Here is a 22414-nt window from a genome sequence, read left to right as displayed (position 1 = left end):
AGGCCGGCAGCTCTGGTTTACTGACCCTTTCTCATTGGAACTTCACGTTTAATTAGAAATACTGCAGAAATCACCCAAGTGAATTTTTGCTTACCTTTGCCACCTTCTTAAAGTTGCGTAAAGATTGATCTCCTTGGGGCTTGGATGGAATTTCACTTCATATACGGGCAGAGAAGAGGGCAAGGGGGGCTTTTGTTGTGTTGGTCACCTCGGGTATCTATAGTAGTATGGCTCTTCTGTTTTGAAATTTTGTGTTGTAAAATATATGTAATGTAAAATTTGCCATTTTCATTGTTTTTAAGGGTACAATTTGGTGACTAATTACGTTGATGCTATTGTGCAGTCATCACCACTTTTTTTTTTTAAAAGATTTTATTTATTTATTTGAGACAGAGAGAATGAGAGACAGAGAGCATGAGAGGGAGGAGGGTCAGAGGGAGAAGCAGGCTCCCTGCCGAGGAGGGAGCCCGATGCGGGACTTGATCCCGGGACTCCGGGATCATGACCTGAGCCGAAGGCAGTCGCCTAACCAACTGAGCCACCCAGGCGCCCCACCACTTTTTTTTTAAAGATTTTATTTATTTGTCAGAGAGAGAGAGAGAGCACAAGCAGGGGGAGCAGGAGAGGGAGAAGCAGACTCCCCGGGGAGCAGGGAGCCCGATGCAGGCCTGCATCCCAGGACCCCAAGATCATGACCTGAGGCAAAGGCAGACGCTTTAACGACTGAGCCACCCAGGCGTCCCACCATAACCACTCTTTACAAAACATTTTCATCTTCCCAAAGAGAAACTCTATACCCGTTAAGCAATAACGCCTCATTCTCTCTTTTTCCCAACCCTTGGTAACCTCGAATCTACTTTCTGTCTCTCTGAATTTGCCTCTTCTAGGGACCTCATATAACTGGAATCAGGATATTTGTCCTTTTGTGACTAAAGAATTTCATGTGGTACTGTCTCCATCCAAGGTTCATCCGGGTTGTAGCGTATGTCAGAACCTCATTCTTTTTCCTGATTGAATAATATTCCATTGTGTGTATAGACTACATTTTGTTTAGCCATTCGTCTGTCAGTGACACTTGGGTGGTTCTCACCTCTTGGTCATTGTGAATAATGCTGCACTGAACACTGATATACTGTCTGCCCAGGTCCTTTTTCAGTTCTTTCACGTATGTACTCGAAGTAGAATTGCTAGGTCATATGACAGTCTTGTATTTGGCTTTTTGAGGAACCACCAAACTATTTTCCATAGTGGCTAAACCATTTTACATTCCTACAAGCAGTGTATGAAGGTTCCAGTTTCTCCACATCCTGGCCAACACTTGTTTTCCATTTTTTTAATCATAGCCATCATAGGAGGTATGAAGTGGTATCTTGCTGTGGTTTTGGTTTGCATTTTCTTAATATGTAGTCACCTTTCAAAAATCAGAGGGGCAGGAGTAGAGTTAATTTTTACCCTCTCCCTGAAGAAATCCAGACACGAAATGTCACAGGCAGATTAAAATCTCTGTCACCTGTCCATATTCTTCATGACAGGGGGACCTGAGATAGGGCATGTTGTGAAGAGGGTCCAGGCAGGTGGGATTTTAAGAGCCCTGGGCTGGAGGTTGGAGTCGAGGACAGAGTGAGTCTGAACCCAGGTAATCTGCATTTTTCATATGTTTACTCTGCAAACTTCTGCCCCTTTGGGCACAGGCTCTGGGCCCCACTCAGAGGGTTTAAAACAAACACACAAGGTGCTTGTGCTCAACATGCACAGCTCCTGATGAGTGAGTCCTCAGGAGCCTCTTCTCTTGGCGTTGCTCATCTCTGCCCGGCGTGTGTGTAGAGGAGGGACGCGCCTGGCCCGCACTGACCAGCACGGCGGCCGCTGGTCACAGGTGTGGGACAGACCCCGGAATTGAAAGACTTACTAGGAGAAAAGAATATAAAACATCTCAGTGCTTTTTGTATTGATTACATGTTGAGATGATAATACCTTAGATGGATTGGGTTAAACAAAATTAACTTTACCTGTTCACTTTTTATACTGCAGCCAATAGAAAATTGAAAATCACCTCTGCCCTCAGAGTATATTTCTGTGGAACAGCTCTGAGAGTTGTTTTATTCTGCAGTGCTTTTCGATGCCTTTGCTGACAGTGACCATTTTGATGCCCCGGGGACAGAGTCCATCTTGAGATAAAAATGGCAGTTGATAGAGGTGCCGTCTTCGGCCCTAACTGAGGCCTGTTTGTGGATTCCTGGAGTCACAGATGAGACAAAGGTGGGACTGCGAGCCCTTCGCAGCAGAGGCTATGTCTGGCGAGTTTTTGCAAGCCCCGGAGCTAGCCTGTGATGGGCGGTGATTAGCAGAACAACTGCTAAGTCGGCCACGCTCGCCCTCTCTTGCCCTTACTCAGCTCTCCTCTGCCCCGGTTAGCGATGAACAGTCAGCACCACCTCTCGGACTAACGAGTGGTGCTGAGCTGAGCTTGTCCTCGATTCCGGAAGGTCCTATTTCAGGACCTGTCTCCTGCCACAGCGTGTGGCAGTGTGTTCACAGTGAGAACAGAGAGTGAGCCGGCCGGACAGGTGCTGCAAGAGGACCGCGTGATAGCTGAGCGGAGCTGACGAACAGCGTGAAGGGTTACGGCCCGGACGCCACAGTGATCGCTGACCAGCAGTTGGCATGTTCCCAAGCTGATTCTCGCCCTGGTGTCTGGAAGGTCCTGAGAGGCAGACGTGTAGGGAGTTTTAGTGCTTAGAATTCCCCGGCGCATTCGAGTTGCAAGTTCGCCTCTCCTCGCCCCCCTCTCTCCTTCTGCCTTAGCATCAGACCACACACCGTTTTCCGGTGGGTCCAGTGAATGCTCTCTTCCCCTTCCTTCCACTGTTAGGCGGGTGATGAATTTGTGGAGAAGACCCTGAGCAGCATATCAACCAGCACGGATGCAGCGTCTGTAGTCCACAGCACAGACCTGGTGGTGGAGGCCATCGTGGAGAATCTGAAGGTGAAGAGTGAGCTCTTCAAGAGGCTGGACAAGTTTGCCTCTGAGTACGTGACCCTTGGGCGTTCTTGTTGGGTCTGAGGGCTCCCTCCCCGGGCTCGGGCTCTTCTCCCAGGAGGGAGTCTTTTGACACCAAGCCCACTTCTCTTTCTGCTACCCCAAAGCTGTTTCCAGAAGACTGACACTGTTTCCTCTGTCCTCTATCCTCCTACTCCCAGTCTGCTTCCCGAGGCTTGGGCTGCCTTCATCTGATCATTGTCCCCAAAGGAGGGTGGGATTTCCCACAGTAAAGTGGGGGGTCCTTTCAGGGACAGTCCTGTGTCTCTTGGAGTGTCTGGGCCACAGGCCCTCCCGGGCCAGAGGATGAAGAGGCTTGGGCACATCCTCAGATATCTGCTGAGGAACCTCAGAGTCGTTTGTGTGTCCCCTTTTTTTGAATGGAACCTACAGAATGGTGCAGTTGAAGGGAGTGCCTGTCTACACAAAGTTCCCTGGGCTTTCCTGTTTTGAGCTTTATCTGGATTAAGTCACAACACTTGGGAGCATTTCAGGAGCACTGGAGAGTCCTTACCAGGCTTCCTGGCACAGGGTGGGAGGGGAGAGTCAGCCCCACACAGGTCAGGCATATGGGTGCCTGGGGCTCGGGACCGGTGGTGCCAACAAGTGTCAGCAAGCTTTTGCACACGGGCTGCTCCCTTTCTCAGAATCCGGAGCCTTCATTTGTGTTTGACTTTCGGCTTTTGGCAATTGTGACACCTGGCTGATTTATTTCTGCTCTCCTTGGGGCTTCTGTAGCCACACTTCACTCTTCCTGGTTAGAATTGAAAGTCAGAATAAGATTATAAGACAGAAGTAATTCTCAGCCAGTGAGCAGTGGCTGAAGAGGGACACTCACATACCAGCCTGCTGGAATGTCAGCCCTCATAGCCGTATGGCCTGGTGTCTGAGAAGCCCTGCCCCTCTGTCACCTCTGTGTCACTCTGCTGATGAGTGTGCTCCTGGTCTTTATGCCGTTTAGGGCCTGCAGAAACAGAAGACTCTATAGTACAGGTATTGGCTCCCAGGTGAGCAGGGAGCCCTCTAAAATAATAACGCCCCCGCTACCCCGGGTAGTTTGGCCTTTATTGAAATGTTGGTCATTCCTCAGTGACAGTGACAGGTCTGACTGCCCTCTCATGTCTGCGTGAGTAATGGAAGGACTGTTAGGGGAAGGTCAGGTGGCCCCACCTCTTCCATCTCTGTCCATGGACAGTCATGAAGCCTGTCTGATCCTCAGTTTTTATCATCTGTAATTTGACTGAGGGGTTAGGAGTAAGTCATTTCCAAGACCTTCCCAGTTCTAACTCTCTGAAGACTAGTTTCCCTAGTAATCTGCAAAATAAAGGGAGCGGTACCAATTGCACAGAGTTGTTTAGGATGTTAGTTTAACTTGGCTCAGTTTCCCGAGGGCCGCCTGTGTGTCAGGCGCTGGGCTAGGCTCTTTCACTTAGGTCCAGTCACACAGATGAGACACGTGAAAGGGCACACTGTGGATGTGAGCTTGCTTCTGGCTGTCAGCCGCCCTTCGCTGCACTCTTGTTTTCACTTTAGATCACCACCATTATTGAACCCCTACTAAGTTTTGTGGCTTGTTTTTTTAAGTAGCGAGATGTCCGTGACTGTTAGAGTGAGTGAGATATCCTTGACTGTTAAGTTCTGCAGCGACCCCTGTAACAGGGGAGGGGAATGTGTTCTAGTGGTGAAGTTCCCAGCGGCGCCCCTGATGTGCCCTGGAAAAGAACACGACTTCCCTGGCTGCAGTTATAAGCAGTGCAGATGAAGAGGGGGACCATGGCCCACAGAGTGCCCCAGCTGAGTCCCGTCCACCACAGTCCCCACCACCCCCTCTTGTCCTCTCCGCACTGAGGCTTGCGGGTGTGGCCAAGGATCATCATGTTTGTGCCGTCGATTTTCTGTTAGTACATCTAAGAGGATGGTAGTGTTTTGGGTCCCTGAGTGTCAGAGAGGGAAAAACCAAAGACCGTCCGAGAGTCCGGCGTCCCAAGGAGAACGTGAGGGTGTACTTCTCTGTGGAAGACAAGGCAGCCCTGTAAGCTGAGTATGTTGGCACATTGTGTTTGTGTAGAAAGACGGCAGTGTGAGAGCTGTCAGGAGCAGAGCCAGCCCAGCCGATTGGGAGAGGGGGAGGTAGAGGTCTGTGAGCAAGAAGCATCTCTCCCCTGCTGGTAAAATGTTCGCTGGGAGCACCTTGGACTGGAGGCACCCGGGACTGGGCTCTGATGTAACTTCACCCTTTAACGAAATGTGCTCTCCAGTGTGCCTCCACATCTCTCCTGTCTGCAGGCAAGTCGCCCTTCCATTGTCCTATAAAACGGTGCCACATTGTGCATGTAGCAGCCCTGGCCAGCACAGCGCTGGGGCGCCATGGCCCGGCTGCTGGGCTTCATGGCGTGCAGCCCGACGGCGCTTGTGTCAGCCACGCTCATGTGTCTTCTCCCGACCCTCCTCCCCCGCTCAGCCCTGATTTCAGGCAGATTGTAGCATTGCCTTTTGGGGAGGCTAGAACTCCCACATCTGGTCGGTAAGGGATCACTCCACTTCCTGCACTGACCGGGCCATGATGGTTCTCCTCAGCATTAGGCTGTTTTATGTATGTGTACCCACAAGGTGGCGCTATAGGACAGCCCAAGTCTCGCTTGTCTTTGTTTAAAGATTTGCCAGGAATGCCTTTGGCACCCCACTTTGTGGTGGTCTTTAAAAATTGAATTTGGATAAAGTTAATATGGATTTTTAAAAATGAGTATTTTACACACACACACAAAGATGGTACTGCTTTTTTTAGGAGATTTTTTTTTTTTTTTAAGATTTTATTTATTTATTTGACAGAGAGAGACACAGCGAGAGGGGGAACACAAGCAGGGGGAGTGGGAGATGGAGAAGCAGACTCGCCGCTAAGCAGGGAGCCCGATGCGGGACTCGATCCCAGGACCCTGGGATCATGACCTGAGCCGAAGGCAGATGCTTAACGACTGAGCCACCCAGGCGCCCCTCTTTTTTTTTTTTGTTTAGAGGGTGAGTGGGGCTGGGGGAGAGGGACAGAGGGAGAGAGAGAATCTGAACTCCATGCGGGGCTCAATCTCACAACCCTGAGGTCATGACCTGAGCTGAAATCAAGAGTCAGACGCTCAACCAGCTGAGCCACTCAGGCGCCCCTGCCTTTTTTTTTTTTTTTTTTTTTTTTAAAGTCAGCAGTTTTCTCATTTACTTTTTTTTTAAAAAGATTTTATTTATTTATTTGAGAGAGAGAATGAGATAGAGAGCATGAGAGGGGGGAGGGTCAGAGGGAGAAGCAGACTCCCCGCTGAGCAGGGAGCCCGATGTGGGACTCGATCCCGGGACTCCAGGATCATGACCTGAGCCGAAGGCAGACGTTCAACCGACTGAGCCACCCAGATGCCCCACGCCCCTGCTTAAGATTTTATAAGCAGAATACCTTGAACTACATTTATCATAGATGTACATGTATCCTTCCTTCCCCAGATGTACCTATGCAACCTTAAAACTGTTTTTGGACTGTGTTGGTTTTCTTCTGTTTTCATTTTAATTCCCATTCAGTGGAAGATTAAAGCTTTTCACTTGAGGGGAAAAGATCTTAGATCTTTACAGTTTTTTGTTGACTTTGAGGGTCTGTGGTGTATCTTTTTCATCATTAGTCTGTGCTCACTTAGGGTTTCATTTTGTGACGGAGGCTGCTACCTAACCTCAGTTTTCTCCCACATACCATAAAAATTAACAAATATCAGTAGAGAAGTGTGGCTCCTGAAAATAAATGAAAGATTGGTAAAGATGAAATACATCTTTGAAACAGGTAAGTTTAAATTATCTAATTTAAAGATTCAAACTTGAAATGAAACTGGTCACTTGATTTCGGCTTCTTTGTGAAGATCTCTTCCCTGACTTCCTCCAGGGGTCAGGACAACAGATCTGGGTAGTAGGCAGTGGCCTTGTGCATTGCATCGAGGGTAATCCTGTTTGTTTCCAAAGAGGGGACTCATTCTGATACTCCACCGTCTTTCTCTCCACAGACACACGATCTTTGCCAGCAACACTTCCTCTCTGCAGATCACAAACATAGCCAACGCCACCATGAGACAGGACCGATTCGCCGGGCTCCACTTCTTCAACCCGGTGCCCTTGATGAAGCTGGTGGAGGTCAGTGGGCGTGTGCTCATGTGTGTCTGCTTGCCCGGCCAGCTCTGCCAGTCCTGCTCTCTGACTCATGCCCCTTCTGCCATGGGGGGGGTGGGGGCGCTGGGCGGCTTTTAACGGGAGGGTGGAAGGTTTCTCGGGCCACACTGTCCTTCTGGAGCCAGGAGAAGAAAGAGCCCCTGATATCTAGGGAGGCCTCTGTGCTTTGTTTCTTCGCAGCCCAGTGGTCTGACCAGTGATGACCAGGAGGGCTGCTAACTCTGTGGAATGTCATTCACTTAGTTGTGCCATATGGGGCGGGTGGTGTAGGGAGAGCGTCTGACTGGGAAGATAGCACTGCAGACGCCTGGCTCGCTGAGACCGGAGACGCCAGAGCCACACGTGCCAATACGGCCTCGGTGAGGTCAGCGTGCCCCAGGCTGTAAGTGGGATTTTATCAGCCTGCTCTTACACAGGAGCCACCGTACCCCCTTGTCCACCGTCGCATCACCCGTGTATTTTGATCCCAGCTATTAAAGCAGCTCCCTGTAGCCTGAACCTCCTGAGTGCAGACCTCTGAGACGGAGGGGAGCGGGGCCCCCAGTGATCCTGTTTGGGTCGCTTCCGCTTGCTTGCTTGCTTGGAGACTTGGGTACAGGGAGATGAGTCACAATAGACAGTTTGCACCTGGAATGTGGCAACTCGCCTTTTACAGGGGGCTAATGACAGGGTCTGAGGAACAGCCGCTGTTAAAGTAGCATTTGTTGTGGGGTTGAGTTATTGCTGTGCGAAGTGTGGGGGACGCGGGGCCAGGCCGACCTCCGGGGGTTGGCCGGGGCTCCCTGGGAGAGTCTCGGGCTTTGCTTTCTCCACTGGTGCCTTCTGTCAGCCCTTTCTGTCCTTCCTCTCTCATGCCCTTACCCCCTTACCGCCCCCCGCATAAGCATTTGCCTCTAGTTTAATGGTGACTATTTCCTTAGTTTTCTCTCAAAGACAGCTCTGACCTGCGATAGGAATTTATCTGGTCTGCTAACACTGCTCCTCAGCTTCTTGCAATGTACTCTCACTTCCTAAGAATGTTTTGAGGAAGTTGAGGAATAAAGGGGAGGGGTGGGGGGGAATGAAAGAAACTGCATTTATCCTTACGCAGAGAAGAGCAAAGAAGCGGGATGGATTTTCAACATTTCAGTGCTTAGGGACTAATCACTTTCCTTAGTTACTCTGTCAGGTACGTGTGTTTGGAGATAAAGACACGTTGTATACATTCACTTCAAACTCTAATGCTGTTTTTTACTGCTTTTATGTAATAGTGTTGGTCTATGTCTTTGAGAAGGTGGTGTGTTGATAACAGTTAATGCTTAGCAAATGTTACCATTTTCTAGAAAATGTTCTCTAAAAGTGCTCTTTACTCAGTTTTTATTCTTGGGTGTTCACATATGTGTCGCTGGTGAGCACGAAAGTGAACCGTATCTTAAGTTGAGCAGTTCTCCTTTATTCGGGACGGGCCGCCCACATACGTGTGTATGTACTTATCTCAGACTGTATGGGAGCTATAAACAGAATGTCTGTAGCACGTTGCTGTTTGTTGAATGGATGAATAAATAGGCATTCTCCTGTTAAAAAATCTTCACTATTGGCTCCTTTAAATCAACAAATTATATTTGAAACTCTGTAATTAGCAACCTTTGTCCTAGTCCAATCTTTGGGGTTCTGCTGGAGACCTTTTCACACTTTCTTTTGAATAACTCTTGGATTGCTGTTTGATTTATGGGGTTTGCAGAGCAGTTTCTGGTCCATCGCATCCCATTCCTCATCTGCATCTTCCTGGTGCTTCTGTCTGTGCTACTCATTCACTTCCCTTAGTGTCATAACATACCACCACCCCCCAAACTGCGATCACATTAAAAGACGGATGATGATCATTCTCTTCATTTATATAGCACCTTTCATCCTGCACAGACACTAGCTCATTAAGCCACACAGCCCTCTTGCAAGATGGAGGATGTGGCAAGTATCATTATCCGCATTTCACAGTAGAGGGGTGAGGCACGGGGGTTGACTGAGTTGTCTCACCTCATATAAAGGGTCTGATGTAGAAGCCAAGCCTGTTTGCTTTGACCCTCATTGAAGTTCTTAACTGGCTTTTAAATTATATATATATTTAAGTTTAAATTCATCTGGGTCTCTCTCCATTTGCCAAAATCTAGTTCCTGACAGGTGAGGTCTCTGTGTCCTATGGGCTAACTGCCAGGCGACGTGCTTGGTGTGACCTTCTGGAGTGGCAGCGGGCCTCTGGGAGCGGGGCAGCAGCTGGGCCCTTGCTTGCTTGCTTGCTTGCTTGCTTGCACCTCGTGGGTCCAGGGGGCTGCCAGGAGTCTTCCCCAGGTGCCCAGCAGGTGGTAAGCCCAGCCTGGGGCCCCTGTGTGCTGGAAATGAAAACCTTCCTCCATGGGATGAGCCTGTTCTGATGCGAAGGAGTTGGTGGGCTTAGGGGCATCTGCGTGGGAGAGGGTGGAGTACCGGGGGATACTCTTCTCAGTGTCCAAGAGACCTGTGACTTGGGCAGATTGCTGTTTTCCTCCTCTAGACTAAGAGAAGATGGTTCTCCAGGCAGAGCGCTTGAAGGGCCGTTGTCGTACTCAGTAGACATCCAGTTACCTCCCTGAAGTAAATTAACGGTAGCAAGTAACACGGTAACAAAAGCCAGCATTTCCTGAGCACTTTATACCTCCCAGCAGCTGCATTTGATGCTTTACCTCCTGATCTAATCCGTTGTCACCTCACCTCAGCTGCTTGAGGTGGGGAGAGTGAATTCAGTGTCATTTCAATTTCAAGAAACATGCCCAGGGTCACAGAGCCAGTAAGTGGTGTGATGGGCATTCGAACCCAGGTCTGTCTCGGGAAGAAAATCTGTAAAACTGTTCTACACACATACACATTTATATTTTAAGCCTTGATTTTGTACATTCTGTAGTACCTTATTGTCTTTTTTTTTTAAAGATTTTATTTATTTATTAGAGAGTGAGTGAGAGAAAGCACATGAGCAGGGGCAAAGGGAGGGGGAGAAGCAGGCTTCCTGCTGAACAGAGAGCCCGATGCGGGATTCCATACCAGGACCCCGGGATCATGACCTGAGCCGAAGGCAGATGCTTAACCCACTGAGCCACCCAGGCACCCCTAGTACTTCATTGTCTTAAAGTGGACATTTTGGTAAACTCTTTGTTTCTGGCTTGAGATCCTTGTATTCTGGAACTAAAACTATTTTTGCCACCTTCTGTGTAGACACTTTACATCAGTGTTTTCTTGAATCGTTCTGTTGCACTTGTTTGCTGACTCTCTGGTCATAATTCTCTGCTTTGCATTTCCAGGTCATTAAAACACCAATGACCAGCCAAAAGACTTATGAATCTCTGATAGACTTCACCAAAGCCCTGGGAAAGCATCCTGTTTCTTGTAAGGTAGAGTATAGGTACCTTGGGAAGGGGGTTTTCCTTAGAACTGACTTATTTGGGGTAGAATTCTTCTATAGAAAGATGTGAGAGATGGGGCACTCTCACCTCAGGCCTGTCTAGGGGCTGGGAAGAGCACGCTGGGCCTCTTTTCTAGTTTGCCAGCAGGGGAGCCAGACCCTAACCCTTGCCCAAGGCTATCGGGTGGACCCTTTGAGATCTGAAGAGAGCCAGAGCTTCAGCTGAGTAGAAAACTTCTCCCCGGGTCTTGGCTTTTGTCTGTTGTTGGACTGCTGTGTTTCCATAAATGGTTTTTATGACCCCATTGGCTTTAGCCTCTGCTGGGCCTGGGGGAGCCCAGGAGCCTGCGTGTCCATGACAGCGTGGTAGACACGTGCGTCCCGAGCTGAAAACCATCGCACGACAGGTGGCCAGGGAAATGATGAGAGAGAGGAAGCGCCCACTTCCCCAGGTGGGATTAATGAAGCTGTTTCTCAGGGAGTGTGGCATTGTGCTTTTGTGTCTTGTTTTTCCACTAAGAAGCAAGGCCCAGTGGGCAGCATGCCTCCCGCCTTCCCTCCTTGCCAGACTCCGTTAGTATATGGGAAATGCCCCCAGCTGCTCTCAGCTGCGGTGGCGCTCTCCTCCCGTCTCCGCTGGCCGTAGCTCCTCGTGAGTCCTCCCAAGACTCAGGACTGCTCCTCTGCATGACTTGGCAGTTTTCCAAACGGGCAGTTGAGCTGTACCGTTACAAATTTTTGTAAGTGTGCATCTACCTTTTTGACCGTAATCTTTTCTATCGTTGTGGTTCTTCTTACAGAATGCTTTTGCTTTCTAAAATATTCTCCACCTTGAACTCACAGTATTGTAGTAACCTGTGGAAAGGCCTGTTGTTCATGAATCCTCTGAATAAGTCATCTGTCGGCATGGCCCCCGTAGCTTGAGAGAGCAGACTCACGTGCCTGTCCCCCCGGTCCAGGAGGGTAGCGGTGTCAGGGAGTCTCATGTTTTAGCACTCATTCTTTCTTTGTTTTGTTTAGTGGTTTTAAATTGGATTTTTTAAAAAGTCACATTGATAACCAGACGTTGCACTCTCTCACTGGGTTATGCTTTGTTCGTGGCAGAAAGTAGTAATGGTATGAGAAAGAGCATCAGCGTGTAGTGAATCGAAAGCTAGATAAGAAAGTGGAAATGCAGGGACGGGCAGTGATTGTCTTCAGCAGCATAATCATTCATTCATAGAGAGTGAGGACCCCTTCTTCCACTGGAGTGGCCTCAGCAGATGCAGGAATGGGAACTCCCTGATCTCATAAAACTGCCTTGCTACATCATTTCAGAACTCTTTCCTGGGTGATACCTTCAAGCTCTCTGGGTTAGTTATTCAGGCTGTCGATGAAGCATCCAGACAATGGAAGGCAACCACAAAGAACAAGGGTCAGCACGCTTTCCTGTAGAGGGCCAGATAGTCAACATTTTCGGGTATATGGTCTCTGCTCTAACTACTCGGCTCTGCTGTTGGGGGCAGTGTGCAGCCTAGACGGTACACGCGGGGTCCGTGGCTGTGCCACGGTGGTGGAACGGTACAGAAGCAGGCCGGGGCTGGATTTGGCCTGCAGGATCGCAGTGGGCCAACACGCAACACAGCAGATGACATTAATGCACCCGGAACGTGTCTTTCTTCATAGTGAGACTTCTTGAGGAGAGCGTGGTATAAAAAGGGTGAGACCGTGGACTCTGGAGCCAGCGTGACTGGGATCACATCCTGGCTCTGGCACTTGTTAGCTGTGTGATCTTGGGCAAGTTACTTAACCTATCTGGGCCTCAGTGCCCTCTCTCCCCTGTAAAGGTAATAATAGTGCTGATCTCACAGGGTTATCATAAGGAGTAAATGGATTAATATTTGTAAAGTACATAGAACAGTGCTTGGCACGTAGTACAGTAAATAAAATATATTTAATAAACAAATGAGTGTAAAAATGTAAGGTATACGATTACATAAAATTAAACTGCTTTATTAAGGGATTATGTTTCTTTACATTACAATTTACATACCAATATCGTGAGAGTGTATGCGTCTCTGACTCATCAGTGGCATTGAATATTAGCATAATGGGGAAAAACCCTTTTGACACTAATCTTATTGGCAAAATGCTATTTTATTCTAATGAGTACTTCTCTGATTACTAGTGAGTTTGAATATTTTGTGAGTTTTAGCACTTTTTCGTTATTGAGCTCTGTGGATAATATCCACTGTATAAAACTCCACATACTCTGATTGGAGCAAACATTGTCCCCAGAGTACTTTCTGACTTCTAACCTTATGTATGTATGCTTCATCTACCCTGTCCTGAGTTTCTGCGATAAACTTTTTGAGGTTGAAAGCACTTTTGCCCTAGATACCAAGTCAGCATCATTTCATTAATACAGTTGTGGTTAAGCTGTTAAAGCTGTTTTGCTCATCTCTGTGTTCCCATGGAGCTAGGAGTAGGACTTGGTTTCTCTTTGTCCAGAGTCTTAAAGAAGGTCCAGATCCTGTGGCTTTATTGCCTAGTTTACACAGCGTGCAGTGAGGTTAGCTGTAAGAGTAATGCAGGGGGCAGGCCAGCTTTTTCATTTGTACGTTTATGGAGGGCCTAGTGTGTGCTAGAAAGAGAACACAGGGCCCAGGGTAAGAGTGAGGAGTTGTGTCTGCAGGAACATCACAGCCTTTTGTTAAAATTTACACCATTTACTTAGTGAAAATTGGTTTCACATAAATAATACCCCAAAATTACCAACCCAACCTGCCCCACAAATTCCCCCAGAGAGACCAGTCAGCAGAATCCAAATCCCACAGGAGGCTTCCAGGAGAGACGATTAAGTGTAGTAACGAGGAGGAAATTGATGAAAGGGGTGTGCGGTACAGGGGGGTCATGCGAGGTGCAGGGGCTTGTCTGCCCTGGCACCTTACCCAGTTGGACCGCCCTGCACTGCACACTGGAGCGTGAGAACATCCCGGGTAGCCCAGAGATGGTTCCGGGGAGCCCAGGCAGTGGCGCTTCTGTGAAGCTTGTTCAAGGTGGAGCGTACTTTTTCCAGATTCCTGAGAGGGATGCCGGCGAGGAGAGGAGTAAAGGGGCTACCATTTGAGTATCGGGCCTTGTGCGCATCGTGTTGGGTGTTTTCTGAGTGATCGTCACAACTTCTGGAAATTGTTACTCTGATTCACCAATGATGAACCTGATTTCAGAATGTCCCAGTGTCAGAAACTATTAGAATCTGAGCCCAGACGGCCTGCCCTCAAAGTTGCGTTCTTTCCAGTGACCTGTCTCGATCTGCCTTTATTTCAGGATTCCTGCAGTGGGGGCATCTAGGTTTGATTTGATTTGATTTTTTTTTTAAGTAGTACAATTGTTGGGTAAATTGTCACATACCACAGAAGTAGGGCTGTGCTGGTACTTCAAAAGAAATCTTGAAAATGCCAAGCTTGGTAAGTGTGGGTAATGAGACGCAGAGTGAGAAGGGGCAGTCTAGTGACTCCGCAGAAGATAAAGTTCAGTGAAAATTCACTTGCCATTTATTTTTCTCTCCTACAACAGGACACCCCAGGGTTTATTGTGAACCGTCTCCTGGTGCCATACCTCATGGAAGCGGTCAGGCTGTACGAACGAGGTAGCTGTCCGGAGCCGGGCTGGGAGCGGCGGGTCTTAGCTCTCGGCGCTGCTCCCTGGTTCTTGAGCAGGCCCTGTCGGAATGGCTAGGCCGTGCAGCGTACGGGAGGGGCTTCGGTTCATTTAGCTCTGTGAATCAGCCTCACCCTGGACCTCAAGACCTTTGTCATTGGGTGCCCTGGTCCCCCTGAGTTCCCTGTGGGGCCTCTGAGCCTCAGAGGTGTGGCTCTGGAACCCCCCCCACAACACACACACCCAGTTACAGTCTCAGCCAGAGCCATCGCACGGCCAGCCCAGATTTATATCCTAAATCTCTGCTTTTGATGAAAAGTTTTCCTGCTTAAAACAATAATAATGTAAAAATCACTGGACTAAGGGACCTTGAAAGTTCCTTAAAGTTCTAAAATTTGTGACTCTGTGACAGGCGATGGGAGGTAAGTGACAAGGCTGAAAAGGGATGATGACTATTTCTTTTTTTTTTTAAAAAAGATTTTATTTATTTATTTGAGAGAGAGAATGAGAGAGAGAGAGCATAAGAGGGGGGAGGGTCAGAGGGAGAAGCAGACTCCCTGCCGAGCAGGGAGCCCGATGCTGGGATCGATCCCGGGACTCCAGGATCATGACCTGAGCCGAAGGCAGTCGCTTAACCAACTGAGCCACCCAGGCGCCCCTTGATGACTATTTCTAAGAGCCTTCCCTGTCCTTACTAAATGAGGCCATGTGTTTTTTTTTTTAACCTTAAGAATGGTCTCATGCTTTTGTCAATACTTGTTGATTTCCAAAGAATGATTTCCCCTGTTGTAAAATTATAAAACCTGGGACATGGTCCAAGGTTATAAAATGGCATGTATCTTCCTGCCTCCCTTCCCTACCACATTTCTGGAAAGGTAGCTATCATGTCTGCTTCAAAGGCAAGTAGGCCTTAATAGGACTGGATAAAAAGCAAGTGTAATTGTTTTCAATTACTTCATTCACAAATGCTCGCTCCTGAGAATGTCATTTTTGAAACAAAATATTTACACCAGCTCTTCCAGAGAGATGAAAGCACATTTGCTTCCTCAAAATCTGCTTTAAATATTAAAACTTCTCTCTGTTTTATGGAAGCATTTGCCACACTTTTGCTCCAAGATCAAACCAACACTTCTGTGTTTATCTATCAGCAAATATGCCTAATTACACCTCAAAGAATGCGAGAAGCGTTTTACCCTACTTTGAAAGGCAGGTGGGTTTTTTTTAATGTAATGTTTTAGAATGTAGCACGTGGGTAATCCACCCCTTAATGTTTTTCCCTCACTGAGACATACTGTCACTTTGATACACTTTCAGATGTACCTTGTATCTGACTGTAAGCGGAAAGGCGTTCTCTTGTCTTTTGCTCCCCCCCCCCACCGGCAGTGGTCCCTTTGACCCTCCCCAGCCTGCCCCCGCTGGGAGGTGAGGCCGGAGAGGGGGTCCGAGCCCCGGGGGCCGTGTTCTTCGAGACCGCCCACGCTGCCACCTAGGATGGCACGGCCCGCTTGCCCCTCTGCCTCTTTGCCCGCCACTGCTCGGGGCCTGTGAGCTGCAGTGTCGGCTCCGGGAGCGGCTGGAGTCGTGTCTGGGCTGGGTGTTGTGGCCCAGCAAGCACACTGGGGGCTGGACTCCACACGTCCTACCTCGGGCTTCTTCCCATGTCCCTTTGCCCCGTCGCCGCTGCCCCCCGTTCTGGCCCGCGGGCAGGCGGGGTGCCTGCTCTCAGCAGCCGGCTGGACCGCATCGCTTCTGCTTTCACATCTGCAGCTATTTTGGATTCTTCCTCTCTCGCCTGCCCTGTCTGTTCGTTTGTCCTGTTGTCCGGGAGGGTGAGGAGACACTGCGTGCTGCCCCCCCCCCCCCCGGTGGCGGGGGGTCTCGGGGCCCGGCGGCAGAGTGGTGCAGTGAAGACTCTGAGACTTTGTTTTGCCCAGCCTCTTCCTTCTCCGGGGAGAGCTCGTCCGTACGACACCATCTCGGGCAGCACAAGCACCACAGACTGGGTGTATTTCCCGCGGTTCTGGAGGCAGAGGTGCAAGGCCAGGGTGCCAGATGGCGGGACTCTGGTGAGGGCCTCCTCCGGGAGGCACGCGGCTGACTTCGCGGCGCATTTCCGCATGGCGGGGAGCAGAGAGAGGACACAGGGAGCTCTCGGACTCTCTGAAGGGCCCTCATCCCCTCGTGGGGCTCCGCCCTCATGATCTCATCGAAGCCTACACGTCGGGGGGTAGGGTGTGAACGTGAATTCTGGGGACGCGCGCACTCGGTCTCCCACAAACCCCGTCCGGCGGGGTGTGCGCGGCGAAGCGCCGCTCTGCGTGGGGGAGGCCCATCGGGCCGATGGATGTGTTGGCATGAGAGCAGAGTCACCTCCGTCACCACCGCTTGGGGCCCCGGCTGCCTGGGGGCCCCGCACCAGTGCTTCTTGCCAGCTCCCCGGGGCATCTGGCGGCACCGCGGCGTCCCCTCGCCACTGCTCTCCCATGCCCTGGGCCTCGTGGCTTCTTCCTTGGGCCTGCCTTCTCAGTCCCCCAGTCCTGTCCTCGCTCTGTGCGGCTCCCATCTGTTCATGCTGTAGCGGCGGCCTGGTTGGTGGCAGTTGGTCCCGCTCGTCCCTGCGGCTCTCTGTCCAGATCTTCAAGCAGGCTGGCGCCCGGCAGCAGATCGCCACACCTCTCGGATGTCCCCCCCCCGACACGTCCCAGGCAGCTCTTCTGGGAGGGCTGGGCGGGTGGCAAGCCCTGGGAGTGTCCCTGCCTGTCGTGTGTCCCCCCGGTCACTGTGTGACATCCTGCGCCCTGTCATTCCTCTGCCCAAGGCCTCTTCGGTGTTTCTGTCATAGACTACCGAATACAGTTCCCTTCCCAGGGAAGCTGCTGTCACTTGCCCTCCGCCCCTGCTGCCCTCCCACGGACTTCACTCCCCCCGCCCTTACAAGGCCCTGCCTGATGTCCCCAGTGTTCCAAGCTGGTCGCCATGTGTTGTTATAACTCTCTTTACGCTTTGGCTCTCCCTCAGGGTGGTTGCCGCCCTCCTCCCCGTGGCAGGGCGTCTTTCTGCTGCTGGATGCGGTGCCTGGGAAGTGTCTCCTCTTCATCCTCTCCAGAGTCTCCTACAGGACAGGCACCTAGGGGGCTGCCGCCAGGGCCTGTGGTTAACGCCAAGAATGGTGGGTAGGTGGTGCTGATGAGCCAGCCTAGGAAACAGGTCCGGCTGCTCCCAGGCCCCCACTGTGCAACAGGAAGCTTCTCATTGTTGTCTTGTCTAGAGTTAGGGGCTCTTCACTGGGGAGAGGTGGGAGGCCCCATGAACCTCCTGAAGTTTGGTGTGTGCAGTTTATTTGGGGCAGGTGTCCTATTCTCAGTGAAGTGCTTGACTCTATACAAGTTTAGGAATTATTAGTCTAAAGCACAGTTCCATATTTAACTCCCATGTGGCACACCAATTTGTGTGCTTTAATTCTCCCTCTTTTTGTCTCTTTTGCTCTGTATTACTGTACTTTTAGAGTTGCTGACTTTGTAACACTGCTTAGATTTTTTTCTTTGATATGCTTTATCTTTGTATTATTTTTTGAGATAAAATAGTCTTCAGGTGAGTCGCTGAATCTGGAATTACAGAATTGCCCCTAGGGTTCATTATTTGCCCTCGAATAGAGATTTGATTAAATGGCTTTAGGTAAGTTGGAACCGTTACACTATGAGATTTCTGTCCCCAGGAGCCGATATTCTAAGGAAGGGAGGCCGTCCACAGTGAATGAACCAGTAGATACCGCGTTAGGTTGTGACCAGTAATCTGGAGAAAGATAAAGTGAAGAGGATGGTGGGAGGCCTCGCCTGGAGTTCTTACAGTTGCTAGTTTACATGCAGGGAGGGAGCAGGGTGCTCTGATGAGGGGACATCTGAGCAGAGAGGCCTGCGGGAAGCAAATGTCAAATGTTGGAGGAGGGACGGCACCAATCCCAGGGGGCAGCAGGTGCTGACCCCAGGAGAGGGGTAAGTGAGGTGGTCATTTAGCATTCTGGGCTCTAACACCATAGAAGCCCTCAGGGTCAGATGAAGGCCTCTGAGCAGAATCCATTTGTCAGCTGCCATGTTCCTGCTCATTTCTCCTTTGCACATGCTGTTCCCTCTGCCTGGCATGCTCTTCCTGCCCTCTCATCCCTTGGGATGCTCTTCGTCCTTCAGGACCTGGGCCTCGGTGGGTTTTGGTGAAATGTTGGCACTGTGAGTATATCTGTCCACCTGTGCCCACACACAGGCGTGTCAGTCTTCATGAATCTTCAGCAGTAGCTGACACATCTGAGTCCTCCCACTATATCATGAGTACCTGGGGGCTTGTCTGGTTTTTCTCTGTCTCATTCTAAGTCTCTGGTGCCTGGTATGGAACAGAGATAAATAAAAGTTGAATGAAGGAAGGGTGCCGCCTAAAGCTGATGTATATGATGATTTTTGCTCTTTTTGCTTTCTTATGGACTAAAACTCAAAATTGTGACTCTTAGCATCCTCTGGTTGACTAATTAGTGAAGCATTAACGTCACCTATAAGAAATAATCAGTTGGTATTTTAATCACCTTCAACTGTACTTCCTATGCTTTTTAAAAATATAGTCTTGGGGCACCTGGGTAGCTCAATTGGTTAAAAGTCTGACTCTTGGTTTCAGCTCAGGTCGTGATCTCAGGGTCATGAGATCGAGCCCTACGTCGGGCTCCGCGCTCAGCACAGAGTCTGCTTGGCGTTCTCTCTCCCTCTGCCGCTGCACTCTTGCTCTCTCTAAAGTAAATAAATAAATCTTAAAAATATATACATAGTTTTTATGGATGTTTAAGTAGTTCCTATTCCTCATGCCTAAAAATCTGAAACATGTTTAGGTATAAAATTCTCTTTGAGTATTTGAACTTTTTTCTCCTTTTATTTAGCTTTAGTGTAACTGACCATTTCTTTATACTTTGGAACAAAATTTCTAGATGATCACTTGTTATAGACTGTTCCCATTCCTGATTTTGGAGAAAGGGAACAGGTTCTCTGAAAGACTTCTTGTGGGCCCAAGGACCATAATAGTGAAGGGTAGAATTCCAGGAAAAAAGCACATTGGCTCTTGTCTTAATTTAATGAACACACTTTAAAACTTGAGTGGCAATTTTAAATCAGATTTGGGCTTGTTTTTAAACTTTATCTTGACTAAAGGGTTGATGTGAGTGTAATTCCAGAGGAATACTCATTACTTATAAAACCAAGAAAGCTGGAAAGGAAAAATATGCATACGATACATATAAAAACACAAAGCTTAGTTCTTTTTTGTTTAAAAAAAGTCGTATTTATCAATACAAATATGTTCTAGCTTTAAGTGATGTTGTAATAAATTATTCCAGAGTTGGAAAATCCCAATCCATTAACAGTGACTAGTGTTTCCAGCCACCGGAGCCTTCTCTCTGCGTGAACACCGGAGCAGTGCTCTAGAATTCACCTCACAGAATAGCTTGGTGGAATAGCTTTGAAAATCTTGTGATCTATTTGGCATGTACCTGTGAGATGAAATCTTACTTACCATAGCCAGAAATCCTGACTCTGGATGTTTTTTGAATGTGCGAACTTGTAAAACTCAATTCTGGGACTAACAGTATGACAAGGAGAACCACGGGAAAGATGGTGATGGCTCAGTGCTGCCCTCTTGTCCTCAGGTGATTCATCCAAGGAGGACATCGACACTGCTATGAAGCTGGGAGCTGGGTACCCCATGGGCCCATTTGAGCTTCTCGATTACGTGGGGCTGGATACTGTGAAGTTCATCATGGACGGTAGGAATTGGACTTCTCTGTTCTCTTTCTGTAATGGAATTGAGGTTGTTTCTTTCATGTTACAATGCTTGTTTACCACCGAAATTTCAAGGGGTCTTAGTAGGCCTTCCAGAGTTCTGCCCCACCAGCTTAAAGATTCAAGTTAAAAGATGGCAGAAAAAGGAAAAATGTGCTTGCCTAGTGTCTCTCCACAGGGTAACTTGTTTTTAAAACTTTTCATTTTGAAACAATTTATAGATTCACAGGAAGTTTCAAATATAGCACAGAGTGGTCCCGGGTCCCGTGTACCCCTTACCTGGTTTCCCCTGATGGTTCTGCAGGACAGGATCACATTGAAATCGGACATTGGTACCGTGTGTCATTCCGTCATAAGTGCTGATTTGTGTAACCTCCACTCCCGTGGAGATCTACCCCCTTGAAAGATAATAATGTATCTCTTTACTATAGTGGCTCTGAAGTTACAGTAAAGATAATAATGACAGCTGGACTCCTGAAGTTGAGTGTAGCTCAGGCCCCCACGTTTCACAAAGAATACCTAGGTATTTGTGGGGAGCAAGGAGGGTTCTGAATGAAGCTTGAACTTCTGTATCTTGTGAGGATGCAGACTACCAGTTGCGGCATGGTGCCCCTGAGGGGTCCCGGCGGCCGAGGGGCTGGTTCCGTGTTCCTGGGAGGAGCGCGCGCGAGCGGCCGCCGGGTGCTTTCGGGCCCGTCCGGCTGTGCCGGCTCAGCTGCCTCCTGCCTCTGCCCCGTCAGAGTGGGGACCCTTCTCCCGAGCTGTGCCCCCAGCCTTGCCCTGGGAATGCTGAGGTGTCCGAATCATCCCAGCGCTTCGTCCTCAACCTCTTCCCTCCTCTCAATAGGGTGGTATGAAATGGATGCAAAGAACCCCTTGTTTCAGCCCATCCCATCCTTGAATGAGCTGGTAGCAGAGAACAAGCTGGGCAAGAAGACTGGAGAAGGCTATTACAAGTACAAGTGAGGCCCGGCTTCTCTGGCTCCGGGAGGAACCCGTCAGCACGTACGAGCAGCTCCGCCAAGTGCCACGGGAACGTTCTGTGGTCACACGTTCCCTCTCGCAGCACAGTCTGTTCGCTGCGCGTTTTGATTGTGACCTGTCTGAAGTAATTATTTACACTAGTTATCGTAATGGCAGATTCTTCCACTGAGAACTAATTTCCCTTTTTCAGGCTGTTCATTTCTGTGTATTCTCTAGAAAGCTTTACACCCTTGGTGCCTTGGAGCAAACATGTCTTCTGAACCTTACCTTTTCTTAAAGAATTGCCTGGGTCCGTCCCCTTGGGAAGGGGCACTGGCTCGGCGCGCCGCTCTGCTCGCCGTTGGCTCCCGCGAGCGTGGCGAGCCGTCGGACACGTCGGGGCGCGTCTGGGAGGTGCTGCGTGAGCGGCCCCCGCGTCCTGCCTTGCCGAGAACAGCTGCTCCCTGCAGCTTCGAGCCTTAGCCTGCACGTGGGCCGTGACCCGAGACGTCGTGTCGTCACTCAGCTCCGGCTGCCGGTGGGCCTGCCTCCGTGTGCTTGGTTTGCGGGAAGAGCTTCCATTCACATCCAGAATCTCAGTGATGACTGTCCGTCTGTCTGTCTCTTTTTTTGCCCGTGAGAAATCATTGCTGCAGACTGCCTGTAAATTGATTCTAATAAAATGCAATCTTTTAATCTGTGAAAATTTGAATTGACATAAACGTGTATAATTTAAACTTGGGGCGTGCTTGGATGGTTACGGAAGTAAAGGTTGGTAATTTAGGCAAAAGCCTTGGCCCGTCGTCTTTGGCCTGTTGTTACTTGTGAAGGCGGCCGCGGCGGGAGGCATTGCGGTGGAGCCGGCCTGCCGCGGTCATCCGCAGGCTTCCTACCAGTGAAGCGGCCGTAAGGGCCCAGAAAACGATCTCTAGGGAACATCTGTTTCTTCTTCGCCAACAAAGAGAAATAGTGTAACATAAGCTTCTTTTAATCATGGGCTTGAGAAAGTGTCTTCCGAGATAGAATTCTGAAGCGGGAAAGACGTCGGAGGCCCTCAGGTCCGGCGGCCTCGGTCACAGAGCGCTTATGAGACGCGCGCAAGGTCGCGGAACCGGGTCAGAGCAAAAGAGCACGTCTGAAAACCTCAGACCCAGACTTTCACACGGGACTGTCCCCAACACGGCCGCCCTCGTCTGGTGTCCTGGGTCACAGTTTCAGTGGTTGAGAGATCCTCCCCCCGCACGTCATGGTTGATAAAAGGGAGCTGGTTAACCTTTTTCCTGACTCTTAACTATAGCATCATGGGAAAATAACCCGCTACATACATTTCTACCCCACATAGAACCTGGCTTAGGAAAC

At 49.5% G+C, this 22414-nt stretch overlaps 1 protein-coding gene across 2 annotated transcripts in view; it reads left to right on the top strand.

The window, feature by feature from the left end:
* HADH (hydroxyacyl-CoA dehydrogenase) overlaps positions 1-21761 on the top strand; it is a 45178-nt gene extending 23417 nt beyond the window's left edge. For both annotated transcript variants that reach the window (XM_006727180.3, XM_081812023.1), the window contains exons 3-8: positions 2873-3030; positions 7069-7195; positions 10540-10629; positions 14199-14271; positions 19960-20076; positions 20940-21761. In XM_006727180.3, coding sequence (XP_006727243.1) covers positions 2873-3030; positions 7069-7195; positions 10540-10629; positions 14199-14271; positions 19960-20076; positions 20940-21058 — 684 coding nt within the window. In that variant the 3' untranslated portion in view covers positions 21059-21761. The remainder of the gene's footprint in view (positions 1-2872; positions 3031-7068; positions 7196-10539; positions 10630-14198; positions 14272-19959; positions 20077-20939) is intronic.
* The last annotated feature ends 653 nt before the right edge of the window (positions 21762-22414 follow it).

The sequence above is a fragment of the Leptonychotes weddellii genome, chromosome 2, assembly GCF_054177405.1.
Source record: "Leptonychotes weddellii isolate Sample4059 chromosome 2, ASM5417740v2, whole genome shotgun sequence".
Taxonomy (NCBI): domain Eukaryota; kingdom Metazoa; phylum Chordata; class Mammalia; order Carnivora; family Phocidae; genus Leptonychotes; species Leptonychotes weddellii.
The sequence above is the reverse complement of the archived record's forward strand: the minus strand, read 5'-3'. Positions and strand labels throughout refer to the sequence as shown.